Source organism: Suricata suricatta, chromosome 11, assembly GCF_006229205.1.
Source record: "Suricata suricatta isolate VVHF042 chromosome 11, meerkat_22Aug2017_6uvM2_HiC, whole genome shotgun sequence".
Taxonomy (NCBI): domain Eukaryota; kingdom Metazoa; phylum Chordata; class Mammalia; order Carnivora; family Herpestidae; genus Suricata; species Suricata suricatta.
In genome coordinates, this window is record NC_043710.1 from 56,910,950 (window position 1) to 56,932,040 (window position 21,091).

The following is a 21,091-nucleotide window of genomic DNA, read 5'->3' on the forward strand; positions in this document are numbered from 1 at the left end:
AGGTCTAAGAGCTGAAGGGGCAGGAAGGTGCTCAGACACATCATCAAGAGAAGAACAACAAAAGAGACAAGAAGCAGCCAGAGAGGTAGGAAGGAAACCAGGAGAGTGTGTCATCCATAAGCCAGGTGATTTCAAGGAGGAGGGAGTGATCCACCATGTCTCAGCCTGCTGAGGGGGGAAGGTGAGATCTGAGAACTGACCCTGGACTTAGCAACATGGAGGCCATTAGTGAACTTCTGTCAAAGGGCAGTTCCAGGGAAGGGTGGCGTCAGAAGCATGGGGAGGACAAAGAGGGAGGCAAAGGTGTGGCATGCAGACAGCTCTTCCAAGAATTCTGCTGTGCAGGCAAGCTGAGAAACGGGGCAGAAGGTGGAGGAGATGGTGGGGCCAAGGGATTTATAGGTGAGCGCTGTTACTGCACATTCGTAGCGGGTGAGCAGTGGACATGACAGGAGAGAGGAGATAATTATTGGAGTCAGGTCGCTGGATACATGAGGACAGGACTGCATTATTCTGCTTGGGGCATCATCTTCCAGGAGAAAGGCAAGATTCAAGGAAGCAGAGAAAAAGCATCAGCAGATAAGGCCCTGCCTGAGGAGGCGACCGTCCTGGATCAGACTTCCTTCCAGATCAGGCTGACACACTTCCTTTTGCTTTTCCTCCCCTTTAGCTAGACCCACGGCAGGTGGATTCAAAGGTTTCTCCTAGGAAACAGGTCCCGGCCATGGTAGGGCCAGAGGCCTTGAGGCTGGGTGGGGCCAGGTGGGGCTTATGCAATCTCCAGTGGCTACAAAACCAGTTGGTGTCTCCGAGTGCTCAGTGGAGCCTCCAGAGCCGGCAGAGGAGCCAGCATGGTGGAGTTTGCACCCCTGTTCCTGCCATGGGAGCGCCGGCTGCAGACCTTCATGGTCCTACAGTGGGTCTTCTCCTTCCTGGCCCTGGGTAAGGAGAGATGGGCTGGGGGCTGGGAGACCATGGGCACCTGCCGCTTCAGGTGCACACAGTGCATTGATGGTGGAAAGACATTCATTCTAAAGGGGGCTTTGCTGTGCTCAGAGCCGATGACCAGAGTCCCCCACCTGGAGGGAGGGCGTAGGAGGGGGTGGGGATGGGGTGGGGTAGATAAGCCATCACCTGTGGCTTCCGACAGGTTTCTGAGCTTTCCTGGGGTGGGGGTTCCACCTACTTGAGTACCAGGACAGAGACCCTACCTCAGGCTGGCTGGTGGCGTGGAGAAGGATCTAGGTGATTGTGGGAAATCTCCAGGCTCCCCAGACTTCTCATAGTGAATGGATTTCCTGCCTTCCTTTCAGAGAGGAGGTCACTGAGAGGTGGGGAAAGAGAGGGGAGCAAGGAGAGAACCCTGGGGAGTGAGGGGGTCCCAGACAAGCCTGGGTCAGACTCTGGCTGGGCAACCGAGCAGCTGCGTGGCCTCACTGGCCCCCATGCCTGACCTCTGTGGGCCTCTATTGCATCTGCAGGTGAGGCTAAGAGGCTAAAGGGCAGGTGGAGCCTGGGGAAGCAGGCCCTGCCCAGGGCCTGCTGCAAGTCGGCTGGCTCCTGGTCAAAGGTCACCGGGGGCCCGGAGGTAGGCTGTGCCCAGGGATCATCATGCACACCACGCCTGGTGTGAGATTTATGAGCGGAGTGTTTCTGTCCTGGCTGCTGCACTCCTCCTTGCTCCCATCCCCCAGCCCTGCAGCCTGGGCTTAGGAGCCTGGGAATGTCAGGAGCAGCACAGAGAGGTCAAGGCCCTGGGCCTGGAGGACTGGAGGGAGGACAGCTGAGAAGGGGGATCTGGGCTCACTGGTGCTCAGAGGAGGTTTTACTGTATCCCTTCTCCCGGGGGGCAAAGGGGAGCTTCAGAAGGGCGTCAGGCAGGGGAGTGACAAGGTCTAATCTGTGTGCCAAAGGTCCCTGTGGCTGCACAGAGGATGAATCTACAGTTTGGATTATGGGAGAATAGGCTGGTGGCAAGGAGCAACACCACCTACATCGGGGATCACCGCATTGTGGCCCGTGGGCCAACTCCAGCCCACTGACTGTTTTTGTATCTGTAAAGTTCGTGAGCTAAGAAGGAGTTTTACATTTTTAAATGGTTGTGTTTTAAATGGTTAGATACCTATGTAATATCCTCCAAGTTGCCTCTTGAGCCTCGAAGTCTAAAATATATATAACCTGTCCTTTTAAAAACAAACAAACAAACATTGCGCACCCTCGTCTAGGGAGGCGGGCAGTGGGTGGAGAGAAAAGGCCCCGCTGGAGAGCTGTTGAGGAGATGAGTCCACAGGGCGGGGCTGAAAGGCTGGCCGGAGTACGGGCTTCTGTTGGAAGCGTAAAGACTGTGCACATTTACTGAACAGCTGGTTCATGGCAGCATCAGAGGGGACATTCTGGGGAATGGCAGAGGCCAGAGATGTGGCTGGGAAAGTCAACGAGGACTTGTCACTAAGGACTCAGGGCCACCAGCCGAATACGTCCCAAGTGGGTAGCTTGCTTACTGTTCCCTTTCCTCCCCTCTCTGACTCACACAGGAGGGCAAGTGCCATTCAGTCAGCTTGTCTGGAGCATCTCCTGCTCCTATAAGAGTTGGAGTCCGTGAATATTTGCTGAGGAATAAATGGGAGCGTGATGCGGCCAGAATGGTTGTACTGAATCCTAGGTCCCATCCTGCCAGCTTGCTGGGTGACCTTAACCAATTGGTGTACCCTCTCTGGACCTTCATAAAGTGGGGTTTCAAATTTTTCCTCTCAGAGTTGTGAGGATTAATTGAAAGAAAGTGTCTCCCTTCCTAAGGAACCTCCAGCCTGGAGTTTTGTCTGCTGAGAGGAGTTGAGAGGCGAGCTGGGGGTAAGGGGGGTGGTGCGTGTGGGGAGGTCTTTCTGGTCCAATGCCAACGCCTCGCGTGTTTTATCCTACCCTCTTTTCTGACCACAAAACTAATACGCGTTATTGAAAAACATAATGTGTGCCCTAAAAGCAATAGGCTTCCCCAAATCCTAACCTCCACTATTAGCCATTTGTTTTTATTTTCTCGAGCTGTTTTCTTTTCTTTTTTAATCTTTTTAATGTTTACTCCCTTTTTGAGAAGAGAGACAGACACAAACACACAGACGCACGTGTGAGGGGGAGGGGCAGAGAAGGAGAGGGAGAGAGAATCCCAAGCAGGGTCCCTGCTGTCAGCACAGAGCCCCACGTGGGGCTTAAACTCCTGAATCGTGAGATCATGACCTTAGCTGGAGCGGGGCGCTTAACCGGCCACCCAGGGCCCCTCTGGAGCTGGTTTTCTTAACATGGGAGCCGTCCACAGAGACTTCTGATTTTGCCCCAGGGGAGAGAGGCCTAGCTGGAGCTCCTAAACTTTTTTCCACAATAAGAACTTTTAATGTGAAAAAGGAAATAAGTAAAACTTAACCCAAGTCCCCTGTCGTCCATGTCCCCCCCCACCACCTTCTCTCCTTCCTCCCCAGCGTTTGCTATGTGCGTTTATGGCCACAGATAAGTGCCAGTGTCCTTTCTCATGCAATCGGTGGCATTTAATCGGACTCTTCTACAACTTTCTCTTTCAAGGTTTTTATTAAAAAGTATTTAAGGAGCACTTGGGTGGCTCAGTCGGTTAAGCATCCGACTCCTGATTTTGGCTCAGGTCATCATGTGTCACGGCTCAGTGAGTTTGAGCCCATCCGGCTCTGTGCTGACAGCATGGAGCCTGCTTAGCATTCCCTGTCTCTCTCTCTCTCTCTCTCTCTCTCTCTCTCTCTCTCTCTCTCCCTCTCTCTCTTTCTCTCATTCTTTCTCTCTCTCTCTCTCTGCCTATCTCCAGCTTTCACTCTGTCTCTCTGAAAATATACAAATAAACTTAAAAAAATTTTTAACACAGTTGACCAACCCACAAGCACTTAATGGTCCTTCCCACCGCCTCCAGGAACCACAGTCTCTGTGAGGATAAAGCACTGTCGAGGCAGAAACTGGCCCTCAGGTCCAGGAATGGGGGTCACGAGGGGAAAGGACTACCCTTGAGAACAGCCACTCGGGACTACCATTTCTTCCAGTTTTTCAAGATGTATCAGACGCCAGGGTTTGTATGTGAGGCCTCCCCATGTTTCATTATTAGTAACTAATTTAATAGTATTTTATTTATTTTTTTATGGTTTTTATATACTTTTGAGAGAGACAGTGTGAGCAGGGGAAGGTCAGAGAGAGGGGGAGACACAGAATCTGAAGCAGGCTCCAAGCTCTGAGCTGTCAGCACAGAGCCCGATGCAGGCTCGCATCCACGAACTGAGAGATCATGACCTGAGCCGAAGCCAGACGCTCAACCGACTGAGCCACCCGGTCACCCCGTAATTTAATAATATTTTAGAATAAAGTGCACAGGTGGACAGAACCCAAATGTCCATCGGTCCATTGACAGATGAATGAACAAAATGTGATATATACATGCAAGAGAATATGATTCAGCCAAAAAAAGGAGGGCCATTCTGACACATGCCACAACACAGATGACATGAATGATTGTCAGGATACTCTACTAAGTGAAATAAGCCAGTCACAAAAAGACAAATACTTTATGATTCTTCTCATACGAATTGCCTAGAAGAGTCTGATTCGTAGAGACAGAAAATCAAATGGCAGCCGGCAGGGAATGGGGGGGGGGCAAGGGGGGGGTCAGTGTTTAACGGGTACAGAGGTTCCCTTTGGGAAAATGAAGAGTTTCTGGAGATGGGTGGTAGTGACGGTCACACAACAATGTGAATGAACTTATTGCCACTGAACTGTTAGCTTAAACACAGTTAAGGCGATAAATTTTATGATATGCATATTTTACCTCAATAACAATTTAAAAAACAAGTGCCCAGTGCCACACTGGAAAGGCAGCTTTCTGAGGGCAGGACTTTGTGTCCGTCATTCATGGCTGCACCCCCAGCACCAGCCCATCAGAGGTGCTCTGGTTAAGGTGAACATCTGTGAGTCCCAAACCTACATCGTCTGAGCTTATGAATTTTACCACTGTGTGGACTGGATCAAAAGTCCCCTCCTCCAGGAAACCTGCCAGGAATGACAGGCCCCATCTACCCTACTTTCAAACAGAATATGCAACTGGAAGCTGGCCTTCTTTAAGAGGATGAGTGCATGGTGTTGAGTGGAGGAAATGGGATGGGGAAGGAGCCATATTCTCTGGGAATATTATTTCCATCAGCATCAGATTAGGGGCGGCCCACAGACCAGCTGACCCTGAGATGAAGCTGGGATTCCAGCCTATGGCAAGGGATTCAGAACTGTAGGTCAGAGGGGGAATTCCTCATTGGGCCTGGTCCAGCCAGGGCTTGCCCTCTTTTTCCCCTCCCTCCTTCACCAGGAAAGGCCCTGCAGCCAGAGAAATCAGCACGAGCAAAAGCTAAGGGATTGAAAGGGACCAGTGAGCTGTAGGAACCCAGCAGTTAGCACAGCTAGGGCATTGGGGTGCATGTGGTTGAGGTGAGGCTGGAGCGGGAGGTGGGTAGGGACAGCACATGGGGAGTTTGAATGCCAGGCTGAGCTGGCTGGGCAGTGCCTCTGGTTATGGGAAAGCCACACAAGGGCTTTAATAAGAGGAGAACTGGCTAGCTCTATCTGTGGAAAAATAGGGCAGAGTGTCGACAGAGTGTCTCCATTTTCTCCAAAGCCCCAGGAGATGGAAGCTAGAAAGAAATAATCCAATCAGTTGTCCAGCAAGCATTTACTGAGAACCTGGTGAATGCAGACTATTTTACTGGGGAGTGGAAGAGGGAGGGGAAAGACCAGGGTCAGGGAGCCAGGCAGTGGTAAAAGTGAGTTTTGAAGTTTAGCCTACCTAGGGTTCAACTCCATGCTCCCAATATGACATGGGCAGGTGCATTCCCTCTTTGAAGGAGTAGAAAGCTGATCTCTTCCTCCTGGGTCCATGGGCTGGACAGGATAGTGCTGCTAGTGCTGGGCATACGGGTGGCCTCAGGGTGGACAATCTCACCTCCTTCCTCTCAGACCTCTGACCACTGACGGTTCCTGCTTCCCTCCCCAGCCCAGATCTGCACTGTTGTCTTCGTGGGCCTCCTGTTCACAAGATTCTGGTTGCTCAGTGTCCTGTATGCGACCTGGTGGTGCCTGGACCGAGACAAGCCACGGCAGGGGGGCAGGGCCTTCCGAACCATAAGGCGCTGCTTCTTGTGGAAGTACATGAGGGACTATTTCCCTGTCTCGGTGAGTACTGGGGCTGGATGGAGCGTGGCCATGTCCATGGAAGAAGCATGGTCCTGTGTGCAGAGAGTAGAATACTGGTAGGGACCTATGTGGCCACACCACTATGTGGCCTGGGGAAGAGTCCAGTTTCTCTCTGGCCATGGTTTCCCATCTGTGGGGATGTGGGGCCCATGTGAGGAATGATGAACATACGGGGTTAGAAGGAGCTCTGTGGGGCATATAGTGTGGCACACATATGTATCCTATAGGTATAAACCCCGAGGCAGCCAGGTATGGGGGTGAACGTAATAAATTCAAGGTCCTAAGAGACCATCTAGCCCCACATTTCATCAGATGGGGAGAATGACAGCCTGAGGGGGACAAAAGTGTGACCAATGTCACTCAACAAGTTCTTTTCCTGGTTTTAAAGTGTGTGCATCAACTATGGGCAAAGGGGCAGGGGGACTTGGCCCTGAACGTGCCTCCAACTCTGGATTTCCCTTGAGCAAGACCTTGCCCAATTCTGAACCTCAGTTTCCCCATATATCCAAGAAGCAGACTGAGCCCTCCTGCTCTGAGCACTTTTGAATCTGTCCCTGTGACTTAGGGCATCTCATGCCATTGTGGGTACTCGACCCTGGACACAAAAATCAGTCCTGAATGAAACACCCTGGAATTTAACAGACCCCTTGGCTCCTTTACTAAACCCCAGATGGACTAAACCCTTGGATATAAGCAGCTGGACAGGGATGGCTTATTGGCCAGATGGGATAGGGTAGGAAGGCAGTGGGGACACAGAGAGGTGCCAGGCAGGGCCAGCTGGCCGTCCCCTGGAAACAGAGGAAAAGAAAGCATAGAATGTGGTCTCTGGAACTGGACAGACTAGGTCCTAATACAAGTGCTGCCACATACCAACTGTGACCTTGAGTGAGTTTCATAGCCTCTCTTAGCCTCAGTTTCCTCATATGTAAAGAGATAATGCCACATACATCACTGAATTGGGTAGGCCGCTGAGAAGGCAGGAAAATGCCTTGTAGGTTCTCAGCAAACCAGGAGCTAGTGTTATTTTACTAAGTCAGTGGGGACTCTGGGGAAGCTTGGGCGTGCTGTGGAGAACTCTGACAGTTCTGTTCTGACCTTCACACCTGACTGGCTTCTCCCACCCCATCCTGGAGCCCCGCCTCCTCCTGCTCCTGTTGGAATTAGGTCCCCAGCTGGTAAAGGAGGAGGGAGTGGAGGGTACAGGCTCACAGAGGTTAAACAACTCACTGACTAGAAGGCACGCAGCATGGGACTCGGGGCTTCTGCCTTGCTCCCTTCTGACAGTCCCGGGACCCGGCAAAAGCTGGGCAATCGCTGGGGTACGGAAGCCCCTCGCTCCACCGTGAGCAGGGCCTCCTGGGCAAAGGGCAAGGGTGGGACAAGGCAGGGCAGGGCAGCAGGGCAGGAAGCTGACTGGCAAGGAATTCTACCCTCATGAGGGGTGATCGCTGTTGAAGGGCAGAGTGAATGGGCAGTGCTGAGGCTGACCTGACAGTCCAGATTGGTGGCGGTCTTCTCAGGTGTTTGTCCCTCTGCAGGGTGCCCTCCCAGGATCTTGTCAGCAAAGACAAGCAGGGTCTGTGCCTATCCCATCCACTGCCCTTCCTGATCCTCCCCCAGCCAGGCAGCCCTCTAGGAGGGTCTCTCAAGCTCTGCACTATGACACTGCCCTGGTTTGCCACAATTCCGCTGAAGGGTTTCCAGATCGCTGCCCACTGCTGGCCTATTGCATCACCCCTGCAGAGCGTGAGCAGTACCGCCAAGGGGCCAGCAGAGGGCGAGATGGCCTTTACTTTGACTTCGCCTGTCCTAGGCTGGGAGCCTGCAGGGTTGGGGCTGTGGCCTGCAGATTCCTTTTCCCACCTCCTCCGGAAGGGCACCCCCGCCCCTCCCCCCCCCCCCCCCCCCCCCCCCCCCCCCCCCCCCCCCCCCCCCCCCCCCCCCCCCCCCCCCCCCCGCGCTCTTCCACACACCTTTCCAGCACAGGCCTTGCAGAAATCTTGGGGTGGGAGAAGGGGAGAGGGTCTCAGCTCTGCTGTAGCTCTCCCACAGTCACAAACCTCTGCACTGCTCTGTCAAATGCAGGTTTCTGAGCTTCTGTCAATTCTCTGTGTGATTTTATGAACAAGCATCTAGTGATGGAATTTCAAGCAAAATTAGAAAGAAAACTTTTCTGGGCCTTGCAGCTTTCTAAACTCACGCTAAAGAGCCAATGATGAAGCATCAGGCAATGTTTCGCATAGGAGGAGGAGGAGGCACCCATCCCACCTGAGGCTGAAGATCAGCCCCAAGGCTGGGTTTCCCCTGTGAACATTTCATCATCCCAGGGCAAACCCTGTCTACACAGGCTCAGGCCTGAGTAGGCATGGAGTGCTGTGGCCAGGCTGTGACCTGGTATCAGGAAAGGCTGCAGGGTCTGGACAGGGCAGAACCTCTCCCCACCCACACCTGGGACATCCCTCAGTTCCTCCACAGCCCTGCAGGCATCACTGGGGACTTCGTGCCCCACCTCCCAGCCTGGCCCCTCCCAACATACTGGAGTCTCCTGACCTGAGTCAGAGGTAGGTAGCCAGCCACCTGCCCAGGACAGATCGTCAGCTTACACTTGGACGGGGTGACGCTTCCTTCTGCGATAGCTTCTTTCATCACGGGAGGGCTCTGCCTGTGAGAAGGTCTTCCTACACAGAGACCTGCGCCTGCCCTCACGACCTTCCCAGGAGTCTTACCTCTACGGTGAGCACAGCTGTCCCCTCAGCTCTGGGGCTGCCCTACAGGGAGGGATGAGGGGTTCCCTTCCTACGCACTTCCTGTCCTTCCTGTCTCCCCCCATCCCCACCCCCACTCACCCCCGGCTTGAGAAAGCTCTCAAGAAGCTTTCTGCCCCTGGGCACCTGGATATTTGACGCTGAACGATCGCTGTAGCTGTCTCAGTATTGGGGGGAGGGGTCTGCCTTCATCTCTGGCCTCTAGTCACTAGATGGCAGTAGCACTCCCCTTTACCAGTTGTGACAACAAAAAAATGTCTGCAGACGTTACCACAGGTGCCCTGTTGGGGTGGGGGAACTGGCCCCGTTTGAGAACTACTGCTCTGAAGTTTGGGGTCTGTCTCCCCAAACTCTGTCTCACCCTTCTCTCCTCTCCGACTCACTACCTAAATCCTAACCAATCATTTCTTTATCTGGGTTTTGCTTCCGCCGACGCCCCCTACAGTCCATCCCGCACACAGCATCCAGAATACTCAAAATGTTAACGCACAGCGGTGACTCCCATGACACCTAAAATCAAATCTAATTTTTGCCTGACCTGCAAAAATTAGACTCTGGGTCCCTGGACTCTAGACCCATGCTCACGCCTCACCTGCCCCCTTTGCTCTTGAAGTTCTCCAGGCATGAGCTGTGTCTCGTGGGCTGGTACCCTTACCTGAAGTGCACCGCTTTACCCGTTACCCCCTACCACCTTTCACTTGGGGATTCCTACAAGGCGGCAGAGCACGCAGAGCCAGGCTGCCTCTGTTAAAATCTTGCCTGTGCCACCTTACTAGCTAGGTGACCTAGAACAAGTGAATGGACTTGGTGTCTCAGTTTCCTTGTCTGTAAAATGGAGCCGTTGCCCCCAGCACTTCCCTTGCAGAGTGAACAGAAGATGGAGCAAGTAGGTGTACCGAGGTGCCTGACTCTCGGCAGGCGCTGGGAATGCCCACGCCTGGGGCACTCCTTCCAGCTCTCTGTGCCCACACGTCTTGTGTGTCTTCAACTCTAAGGTATCCTTGATGGTAAAACGTACCAGTATTTTATGTACCACTAAGAAAAAAGTTCTAATTAGAACTGTCAATGCATCTTCGTAGCATAATGTTAAGATGTGAAATTAAAGGGGGGGGCTTCTTAGACTTGAGGAACTATAGCTGCAGGTGTCAAGGAGGGTCCTGTCTGCTCTGTGAGGGCAAGGAGGTGAGGGCAGGGTGGAAAGCTCACCAGCTGAGGGGGGGGGGGGGAGGGAGACTCAAAGCCTTTCTTTTCACCTGGCCATGATGGGAGGAGACAGGCAAGGACCCCAGTCTCTCCTCCCCCTCCCCCTCCCCACACATACACTCATGTGTGTGCAGAGCCAACACCCTGAAGCCAGAAGGGGATTCCTCGGGTTTAAAGCAGTGATTCTCAAACTCTGATAATAGCAGAATCCTCTGGGAAATCCGCCACAAATGAGATACCCAAGACCAGAGCCAGACCACTGAACCAGACCTTGCTTGCCCTGCATTTTTAAATTGCCAGGTAATTAAGGTACATAAATAGGTCATGAACAGGATCTCCAGGTCCAGGCCCTGGAGCAGGGAGCGGCAGGTTACCAGTGCAGGAATCACCTTCTCCAGAAACTGAGCACCCTGGGCCTTCTTGACTAGAAAGGAAAAGACCCAGAGATAATCCTGAGTCTTAAGGTATCTCTCTGGGTCTAGAACAAAGGCTTCCTGCCTGGGTGCTCTGGTGCTCTGTGCAGGAGATGGCGGAACTGTGTGCCATCTGTGTGGCTTTGGGCAGGTCACTTACGCCTCTGCATCTCAGTTTGCTCAGCTGTCAAATGGGGGTTCTCACACTGCAGCCAACCTCCTGAGGGCCAGGGTCACACAGGCTAGTGGTGTGGGTGCTCTGTGAACCATACAGGGGCCATCAGGACAGTGGTGCTCATGAGGCATTTGGGTCACCCCAAGAGTGTGAGAGATGGGACTGGGCTCACAGGGCAGAGACACAGCCCTCACGGTCCTCTCTCCCCTTCATGGTCCAGATGCCCTCTCCCGGAGATGCCTCCCTCCTCCTGCATGGCCGTGGTCTTCTAGGCAAGGGTCTTGGGGTTTAAAGTAGTGACACTCCTGGGAGAATTGAAAACATGGTCATGCAAAGATTAATGTGCAAGTGTTCTTGGCTACATTATTTGTAATGGCCAAAGGGTGGAAATAATTTCAATGTCTGTTGAGTGATAAATGAACAAAATATATGGTCTATCCATACAGTTGAATAGTATTCAATCATAAAAGGGAATGAAGTACTGATGTATGCTTCAATGTGGATGAACCTTAAAGACATTCTACTAACTTGAAAGAAGACAGACACAAAAGGCCATCTATTTGTGTGATTCCATTTGCAGGAAATGGCCAGAACAGGCAAGCACATAGACACAGAAAGCAAATTAGTGAGGGCTGGGGGATGGGGTGTGACTGCTAATGGGTGTGGGTTTTCTCTTTGTGGTGTCGAAAATGGTCTGGAATTAGATAGGGGTGATGGTCGTTCACCTCTGAAGTATACTGAAACCACTGAACCGCACAGTTTAAAATTGCACACTTTCTATGGTGTGTGAATTATATATATATATAATTATATATATATTTATATATATACACAGCAAACCCCAGAGCCTAGCACCCTGGCTACCTGTTCCCCAGCGGCTGCCTGGTACACAGCCTGCCAGGACATGCGTCCAGAGAAGCCTTCCCCAGACACCCATCTGTGTCTGCTCAGTCCCACTTCTTCCCTAACAGAACTGAGAGAGCAAGACAGACAACGCAGTGCTTTATAAACCTTATCTTCTCTGTTTACCTCACCCAAACCTAGTAGCAACGCTGCCAGTGAGGCATTATCAGTGTCTTGGGGCACAGAGAGCGAGGCATGGAGCGTGCAGGGGCTTGGCAAGGCTCATGTGATGAGCGGGCGGCAGAACCTGGGTCTCCTGACTTCCAGCTCAAACTTCTCTCCCCTGTTCTTGGAACCCTGGTGACAGGTTGGGACAGGATAGGGAACAGGGGACTTCCTGCTGAGGCTGCATCAGCTTCCTCTATTCATGAGTTTATTCTTCCTTCATTCCTGTTTTACTGTAGCGTCTCCTCTGTTCCAGGCCCGTGCTTGGGACAGGAGATGCATCAGACAGGGGGTCTCTAATCTCAAGACCCTCACAGACCCTGCGACCCAGCAATTGCACTACTAGGTATTTATCCAAGGGATAGAGGTGTGTTGATTTGAAGGGGCACATGCACCCCAATGTTTATAGCAGCATTATTGACAATAGCCAAAGTATGGAAAGAACCTAAATGTCCATTGACAGATGAATGGATAAAGAAGATGTGGTATGTATATATATATATATATATATATATATATATATATATATACACACACACACACACATATATATATATATATACACACATATATATATATGTATACACACACACACAATGGACTATTACTCGGCAATCAAAAAGAATGAAATCTTGCCATTAGCAACTACGTGGATGGAACTAGAGGGTATCAGGCTAAGTGAAATTAGTCAGTCAGAGAAAGACAAATATCCTATGACTTCACTTATATGAGGAATTTAAGATACAAAACAGATGAACATAAGGGAAGGGAAGCAAAAATAATATAAAAACAGGGAGGGGAACAACACATAAGAGACTCTTAAATATAGAGAACAAACAGAGGATTGCTGGAGGGGTTGAGGGAGGGGGGATGGGCTAAATGGGGAAGGGACATTAAGGAATCTACTCCTGAAATCATTGTCGTACTATTTGCTAACTAACTTGGATGTAAATTTAAAAATTAATTAAGTTAAAAAATTTAAAAAACGCTTACGGTGAGGGAGTGATAGCACCTGGGCGCAGGGGACAGATCAAAGAGGTTAGCACAGAAAAACAACAGTAGATACCATGTCTAGGGAGGTGCAGACCAGGCCTCAGCGAGACAGTGACGGCCCCATCAGTGCACACACAGGGACACGCACACGTAAATGCACGTGCAAGTATTGGCTGCACATCTAGACACAGGTGCTCACATTCACCAGGATGTGTCTCTATCCACAAAGTCTTCTTTATTAAGGATAATCATTCATTCTTTCATTTATTCGTTTATTTTGTTCATTTATGCATTCATTGTTCATTTAAAAATAAGTAATGCATCCTTGTTCAGAATTCAAAAGGGACCAAAGGGTACATGGTAAAGGGCCCCCCTCACCCCAACCCCCACCCAATTCTCACCTCCTCCCGTAGCTCCCCAGAGGCAACTGTGATGACCAGGGTTTGGTGTGTCCACACACAGGCACGCGCGTGCCCCCTTTGTCAGCACAACCAGTGACTTTCTGCTCACACCGTCTTGGTTCTTGCTCTGTCCTGACAAGGGACTGGCCACCTTCCCCTGCCAGACCAGGAAGATCTGTGCCACACTTCCCTAGGGTTGCACAGGGCTCCATTGTGTGAAACTTTCAGTTTGTCAGAATGCGCCGCGTTGATGGACGTTGGAGCAGATGCCAGGCTGTTGCTGGCACACAAAAAAAGACTCTGCGGTTCATCTTGTGCGCGAGTCATTTTGCACAAGCATAAGCAATTCCTCAGCCAGGGGTTGCTGGGGTAAAAGGTCAGTGAGCCTTTTGGTTGTAATAGCTCTTGCCAAATCACCTTTTTGGACGTTGTACAAAATTGCCTTCCCACTGGCTGAGGAGGAATTCATGGACTGGTGCTTCCATGCAGGGTATGTGTGTAGGGAAACACCACTGGATGGGTTCCTGTGCCCGCGCCTTTCTCACTGAGAATAGCCAGAGATTTGATATCCAGTAAGTCCCCACCGTGCACGCGAGTAGAAGTGGTTTATCCTTGTATGGGAGGCAACGGTCCTCTCTGCAACTGGGGTCCCCAGAGCCTTTCTGCAAAGGGTCGGGGTAACTGGGGGCCATACTGGGCAGGAGCGTGGGTTGCAGAAACCAAGTCCAGGAGAATCTGGGGCTCTTCAGCCTCGATGGGGCAGTCAGGCTCAGATCCCCAATGCTGCACCCCGCAGGGCCCTCGGGCTCCGAAAGCAGGTAGCCAGGCCTTCCCGACCACAAAGGCAGCAACAAGAATCCTCAGGGAGTCACCTGCCACAAGTTTTAGCTTGGATGACAGGTAGAACTTCCACCCTGGCAAAGCTGCCCCAGAGTGGAAAGGGCTGCCCCGCGCCGGGGAGCGTAGATGGCAGGGATTGGCGGGTCAGATCAGAGAGCCTCCTGCCAGGGGCTTGGAGCGTGGGCCAGGGGACTCAGGGGACTTCAAACTCTGGTGGTTGTGCTACCAGGGTGCAGGGCAGCATGAAGGGTGGGCCTGTGGGTCCTGGCAGGGTGGGGAAGGGATTGCCCCCGTCCACAGACACACACACACACTCACAATCACTACCCACCGCAGTAATCTTTGCAGACTGGACCATGGAGCAGCTGTCCAGCAATGGGCGGGCTGAGAGCAGTATGTTAGCTCAGTCCCCACCCCTCCACCCTCACCCCATTTCATCTGGGAGCTGCTAAGGACAACAGCTCTCCTCTCCCAGTCAATGTGCAATGGCTTATGGTCCTTGCTCCCCTCTCCCTGCTGCAGGCCTGACCAGACTCCATCAAGTTGCTCGCTGGGCAAGTGCAGGGCTGGGGAAAGAGTGATGAAGGGACAATGGAGGTCTGTTGTGGGGTTTGGGGGTGGGGGAAGTTGGAAGCCACAGGGAGCCACTTGCTTTTTCCAGAAGGGTAAACAGGACTCGAGCCAGCTTCCTGGACTGCATGCTCTTTCAACCACTCCTACTACATCTCACGAATGCTCACTCCCAGGTCTTAAGTGCCAATTTGTCTTATATCGAGTTTTGTGACAATGGGGCTTTTCCAGCAGGGTGGCACCCCCATGTGTCCCTTTGATGCCTTCGAATTATATCTTGTCCTGTTGTAATCTTGGTAATTCAGGGCACCAACAGACGAGCTTCTCAGCAGTCCTGGGAGGAAGGCAGGACAGGGCTAAATGTCCCCATTTTACAGATGAAGAGCCCCAGAGGGAAGCAATTTGTCCGAAGCCAGCAGTGAATCTGAGACGGAATCATGGACACATTCACACATCATATCTCAATCCTCACAAGAGCTGAGGCTCAGAGAGGGGGAGCGACACTGATGAGTGGCGCGGTCTGGGTTGGCACGCAGGCCCAGCTCACCAGGTTGCTGTCCTTGCAGCTGGTCAAGACCGCTGAGCTGGACCCCTCCCGGAACTACCTCGCCGCCTTCCACCCCCATGGGGTCCTGGCTGCCGGAGCCTTTGTCAACCTGTGCACTGAGAGCACAGGCTTCCCTTCGCTCTTCCCTGGCATCCGCCCCCATCTGATGATGCTGACTCTGTGGTTCCGGGTCCCTTTCTTCAGGGACTACATCATGTCGGGGGGTGAGTCTTCACACCCCTGGGTAGCCCGAGAGGATGAGGCTGGAGGCGTGGGAAGTGGCGTTGTGGCGAGGGCTGCCATCAGTTCTGTACTTTTTTTTAATGTTTAGTTATTTTTCAGAGAAGGTGAGACAGACAGAGCATGAGCAGGGGAGGAACAGAGAGAGAGGGAGACAGAGAATCTGAAGCAGGCTCCAGGCTCTGAGCTGTCAGCACAGAGCCCGACACAGGGCTCAAACCCATGAGCCATGGGATCATGACCTGAGCCCAAGTCGGACACTTAACTGACTGAACCACCCAGGCGCCCCAACAGTTCTGTACTTACAAGAGCATGTGCAATGGGAGGTGGCTAGACCCAAGGAAGTACTTCCCACAGCACCGTGCAGGGCAATGACCTCCGTGAGGGTGTTAGGAAGAGGGAGAGAACTCAGTTCCAGTCCTTAGGGAACTCCAAGCTGGAGTGGGTGGGGTGGGGACCCAGACCACTGCGGCCACTTTTGGTGATCCCTTTCTTGGGTCACCATCCACCCAACAATCCCTGCCCCCTTCCCCCATACCTGACCACCTTCTTCTCTTCCCAGGGCTGGTCACATCAGACAAGGAGAGTGCAGCTCACATTCTCAGCAGGAAGGAAGGTGGAAATCTACTAGCCATCATTGTAGGGGGTGCCCAGGAGGCACTGAATGCCAGGCCCGGAGCCTACACGCTGTTGCTGCAGAACCGCAAGGGCTTCGTCAGACTCGCCTTGATGCACGGGTACCTGGGAAGAGGGCCCTCGGTCCAGCAGGAGATTGACAGGGATTAGATTTTGGCAAAAAGACAGCAGAGACTAATGCAGATTGTATTGGGGCAGGGAGAGTCTTGGTCTCTTTACAATGAAGCTTCTATTTTGGTGAGAAACATACTACCCCAATACCCAGAAAAGATTTCAGAAGGGAAGCAGGGCGATCAAAGGGACTAGGTGGGAAGCGATATATTTGCCCAAAGTTGGCATTAGATCTGACATCTGTGGGATCTGGGAAAATGGAGTTTGGGGCATATCACAGAGCTGTTCTACTTCGAAGCATCTTTGAAGAATGCAAACTAGCTGGGGCTGGAGAGATGTTTTCTACAAAGTTCACAGATGCTCTACATCTGGGAGGATTCTCTGAAGCATTCCGGTCTACCTGTCACATTACAACTGGGAGGGGCCAGGTCCTGCCTGAGTTTAGAAAGTGAAGCTGTGGCAGGTCTGGTAGACAACTCAGGCCTCCTACTCCTGGCCCAGGGTTCTGTCCTCTGCTCCAATTCCTGGTTACTGGGTCCCTGCAGGAAGCCAGCTGTGGTCTTTATTGGGGCCTTCCACACGTATTCTCTCCTGTCTCCCTCCAGTGCTGCTCTTGTGCCGATCTTCTCCTTCGGGGAGAATGAATTATTTGACCAGGTTGAGAATTCTCCTGGCTCCTGGTTGCGCTCCATCCAGAACCGGCTGCAGAAGATCATGGGCATCTCCCTCCCGCTCTTCCATGGCCGTGGTGTCTTCCAGTACAGCTTTGGTCTTATACCCTACCGCCAGCCCATCACCACCGTGGGTGAGCTGAGACCCAGCCTGGAGTGGTGGGGGGCGGGGAGGTCAGGGGTCAGGGGTCAGGGGTCAGGGGTTGGCTCCAGGGAAAGGGGACTGGGCTATGTGCTGCAAGGGGGACCTGGAGATGGGTCAGCCACACCCTTGCCCTCATGGAGCTCACATTCTAGACTGGAACACGGACACACAAGCAGATAACCCTAACACAGGGCACTTTGGGATGGGGACTGTAACAGAGGCACGAAGAACCGTAGTCACTACTGATTACAGGGTACTTGCTGCATGCCAGGCGCTACACTGGCCTCCTTACTTGCAGCAGCTCAGTTTAGCCTAAGAGCCTTCCAGGTAGGGACTATTATCTCTATTTCCACTCGTGGCAAACTGAGGCTCAGAGAAGTTAAGTAACTTCCAAAAGATCACACTGCCTTTGAGTAACAAAGTTGAGGACTGAATCAGGACCCATTTGACTCTTTATTATGCTAGAGAAGAAGTGTCTTAAATTCTGACCTAGAGGTTCTAATAGGGCTTATTGGAGAAGGTGGATACTAAGAAAGGGCATTCCAAGTCTGTTAGAATTGTGGGTAGAGTAGCAATAAATAAATCAAATTTAAAAAATTTTTTAAAAGTTAAAAAAATACTGCTGCTGCCTCCAGGAAAAGGCAAGGGAGCTACATTCCCAGGCATGCAGAGCCAGAGGAAGGAGGTTAGTTAGGGCTTCCTGACTCCTCCCTAGAACAAAAGGGGCATTACAGGCCAGGTGGAGAGTGAGAGGGAAAGAAGAGCTTCCTGGGCTGTGGGCCCACCTCACCTTAGAGCTACAGGCTATCCTTTTTCTTTCTTTCTTTTTTTTTAATGTTTATATTTATTAGAGAGAGAGAGAGAGAGTGCAAACAAGCATAAGCAGGAGAGGGACAGACAGAGATGGAGACAGAATCTAAAGCAGGCTCCAGCCTCTGAGTTGTCTGTACAGAGCCCGATGTGGGGCTCGAACCCATGAGCTGTGAGATCATGACCTGAGCCGAAGTTGGATGCTCAACTGACTAAGCCACCCAGGCACTCCGAACTACAGGCACTTCTAAATCATGATATCTTGGGCTCCCCAAACAGTATAGCCTAGAAATTAAGAGCATATCCCCAAGATTTAAAAACTGGAACTGTTCCTGGCTGTGTGACCTTGAACAACTTACTTAACCACTCTGAGCCTCGTTGCCTTACCTGTCAACTGGGAATAGTAAGAGTTTCTATCCCCATAGGGTTGTTATGAGGATTAGAGATAATGCATGGAAAGTGCCTGGCACATTGCATGGCACATTGCAAAGCCAGCTCGTCAGAATCTTGGAGTCACCATAACATCTTAGCATCCATCACTCAAAACAGGGCAGAAAGGTGTGGTAGTGAGAGCCCTTGCTGCAGAGATGCCCAGGAGCATGTGTACCTGCCCCAAGGGCCCCTGCAACCCCGTGGCTCCTGCTCTGGGTCAGCACCCACATTTGTGTCTTGCAGTGGGAAAGCCTATTGAGGTGCAGAAGACTCTGCATCCCTCAGAGGAGGAGGTGGACAAGCTTCACCAGCGCTACATCAAGGAGCTGTGTGACCTCTTCGAAGCCCACAAGCTCAAGTACAACGTCCCTGAGGACACACACTTGGAGTTCTGCTGAGCGCCTCACCAGAGGGCAGGACTGACATTAGGGAGCCCAGCTGGAGGTGCTACAATCTGGGAAGGCTTCCTGGAAGTGTCTGTTGAGCATACCTTCACAGCCTTTCCAAACTTCTGCAAATCCAACCGTGCCAGGCCCCAAGTCTCAGCTGCAAATTTGGACACTGCTGATTTGCACTCCCACTGCAAAGTCCCTGTGAGCCTCCCTCTCCTTGGCCTCCTCCTCTGTGAAGGGGACAGAGCGTCAGAAGAGAGTGATTTCTGGGGTCTCTATCCCCTGTTATAATGTCACTCAATAGGCAGAGAAAGAGAGCAGTAACTGTCACCAGGTTTTCTTCCTCTGCCTTGAGTAACAGCACAAAAGAAGCTCTAAGCTCCAGCCCCGTCTCCTTCAGGCTCCCTCACCCTGTGCCTGCACGTCCCCTCTCCTCCCTCCTTGAGCCAGAGAGGAGGTGATGGCCTTAAACCTCTGCACTCAGGCTAGGCACCTGTGGGTTTCTGGGTCCTCTGAACTGTAGACTGGCAGCCACAGGGGCCTGAAAGGTCAATAAAGAGAACCGTGCTTTATCACTGGCTATATGACAGTGGGCAGACCTCTTCACCCTCCCTCTGAGCCTCAGTCTCCCCGATTGCCTGAGATGAACCCTGAGTCTAAGCTCTGACATTACACAGGCACAGAGCTCCATGAGGCACCTTTCTCTCGTCCATGGTGATTTCAGCCCCTGACCTCGGCACAGGAAGGTGGGAGGTCTCCGTAAATGTCAGTTCAACAAATTCTGTTGTAGCCTTCTTCTGTTCGTCCCCATCCCCCAACAAAGAGGGCTGGTCAAAGCCTCTCTTCCCTCGCCTGGCCCTGTGGCCCTGCTGTTCTATCTCATCTTCGCAGAAGGTGGATCAGACTGGGCCAGATAATGCCATGTTGACTCTTCCTTCCTTGTCTGATGGCCCCAAGCTTACCACCCCTGGGCCTGTTCTGTTGGGCAAGAAGGTGAGAGGCTCTGTTAAGACACAGGGCAGACCAACACAGAGAATAAAGACCAGATGCAAGACGTGTGTGTCTGTGTGTGTCTGCCTGGTGGGTGAGATGGGGGCAGATGCGTTGATGGGAAGAGTTCTGGATTCCTGGGTTTGGGACACGTATCAGTAGTGAAAAACAGGATGCCCAGGGCAGGGACCCTACGTGTGACATCCCTCTCACCCTCCAGTAGGGAAGCAGTGTCCTTTCTTCCTGAAGCAAATCATACCAGTAACTACGATATGGGGGACATGTGAGAGGTACAAATTTGGGTTTAAATCTGAGCCCATCCCTTTTTGGTGACCCTGGGCAAGCTGTGTCATTTCCAAACCTCAACTGTGCCATCTGAGAAATGGAGCTGTAAGCAAAGTAAGTAAGTACACTTATACTTTGAGTGTATAAGCCACGCCACATCATGTCTGGAATGACGTGAACAACGTGTAAATTAGGATGCAGGTGATCAACGTTTCCAGTGCCCCGGGAAGATGCCTGTTATCCTATGTGACAGCATGCTAGGAGGGTCACAGGCAGGCGGGAACAAACAGCAGTGGAGTTCAGAGGAGGGAGCCATGATTTTCAGCCAGAAAGAAGGGTATGGAATGACAGGTGGGCAGGGCTGTAAAGGAAAGGCAAGATTTTGCAAAGGAGAGAAGTACTCGCCCATTGTAGTTTTCTGTTGCTGTAGAATGGGCCATGCCCAAACTGAATGGCTGAAGAAGCAAGGAGTTATTATTTCCCACAAGTCCATGGGTTCGCCAGGTGGTTCTTTTCAGTCTGTCCAGGGCTCCATGCAGCTGCATTCAGTGGGGGCTGGGCCCACCTCCGAGGGTGGGCCCCTCCCCATACTGATGGGTCTTTAGCATTCAGTTGTGGCTAGATTTTGTAAGAATGAAAGCAAGGCTGCAAGGTCTCATAAGTAGGGCTGAGCAATTTCATCATATTCTGTTGATCAGAGCAATTCATGAGGCGCCCCCCCCCCACCCTAGACTCCGCCTCCACCTGGGAGGAGCATCAACGTCACTATACAGAAGGTTGGAGGTTCCTGAAGGGATTCTGTGGCCATCTTTGCAAACAATCTACCAAACAGTTCCCACAAGTCTGGAGTTTGCTGTGTGACAGTGATAAGAGCTGTAGGTTGTCCCCAGGGCCCCAGTTCAGCCTCTGCCGCTTGCCCCAATCTATCACTGAGGATCACAGCCACGGAGAGCTGTCTAAAACACAAATCTGGCTGTGTCAACCTCTACTCAGTTTTCTTCTGTGGCTCTCCATTGTTCCAAGAGTTTGTATCAGCCTGGATCCCAACAGAGACCAGAAGGCATGTTGAAGGCAGGATAATTTAAGAAGGGTTTAATGAAGGAACAATCTTTGTAGGTGCATGGGAAACCACCCAGGAGAGGCAGTGACCCCACCCAGCAGAGT

The 21,091-nt window shown here is 51.9% G+C and overlaps 1 protein-coding gene across 1 annotated transcript; it reads left to right on the top strand.

Annotated features, from left to right (window-relative positions):
* The first annotated feature begins 851 nt into the window (after nt 1-851).
* MOGAT2 (monoacylglycerol O-acyltransferase 2) lies at nt 852-19,702 on the top strand. The gene is made up of 6 exons (XM_029957177.1): nt 852-942; nt 6,041-6,219; nt 15,235-15,439; nt 16,018-16,192; nt 16,808-17,007; nt 18,504-19,702. Exons 1-6 carry the CDS (start codon nt 852-854, stop codon nt 18,656-18,658), a joined length of 1,005 nt encoding a protein of 334 aa, XP_029813037.1. The 3' UTR covers nt 18,659-19,702.
* Nucleotides 19,703-21,091: the final 1,389 nt, after the last annotated feature.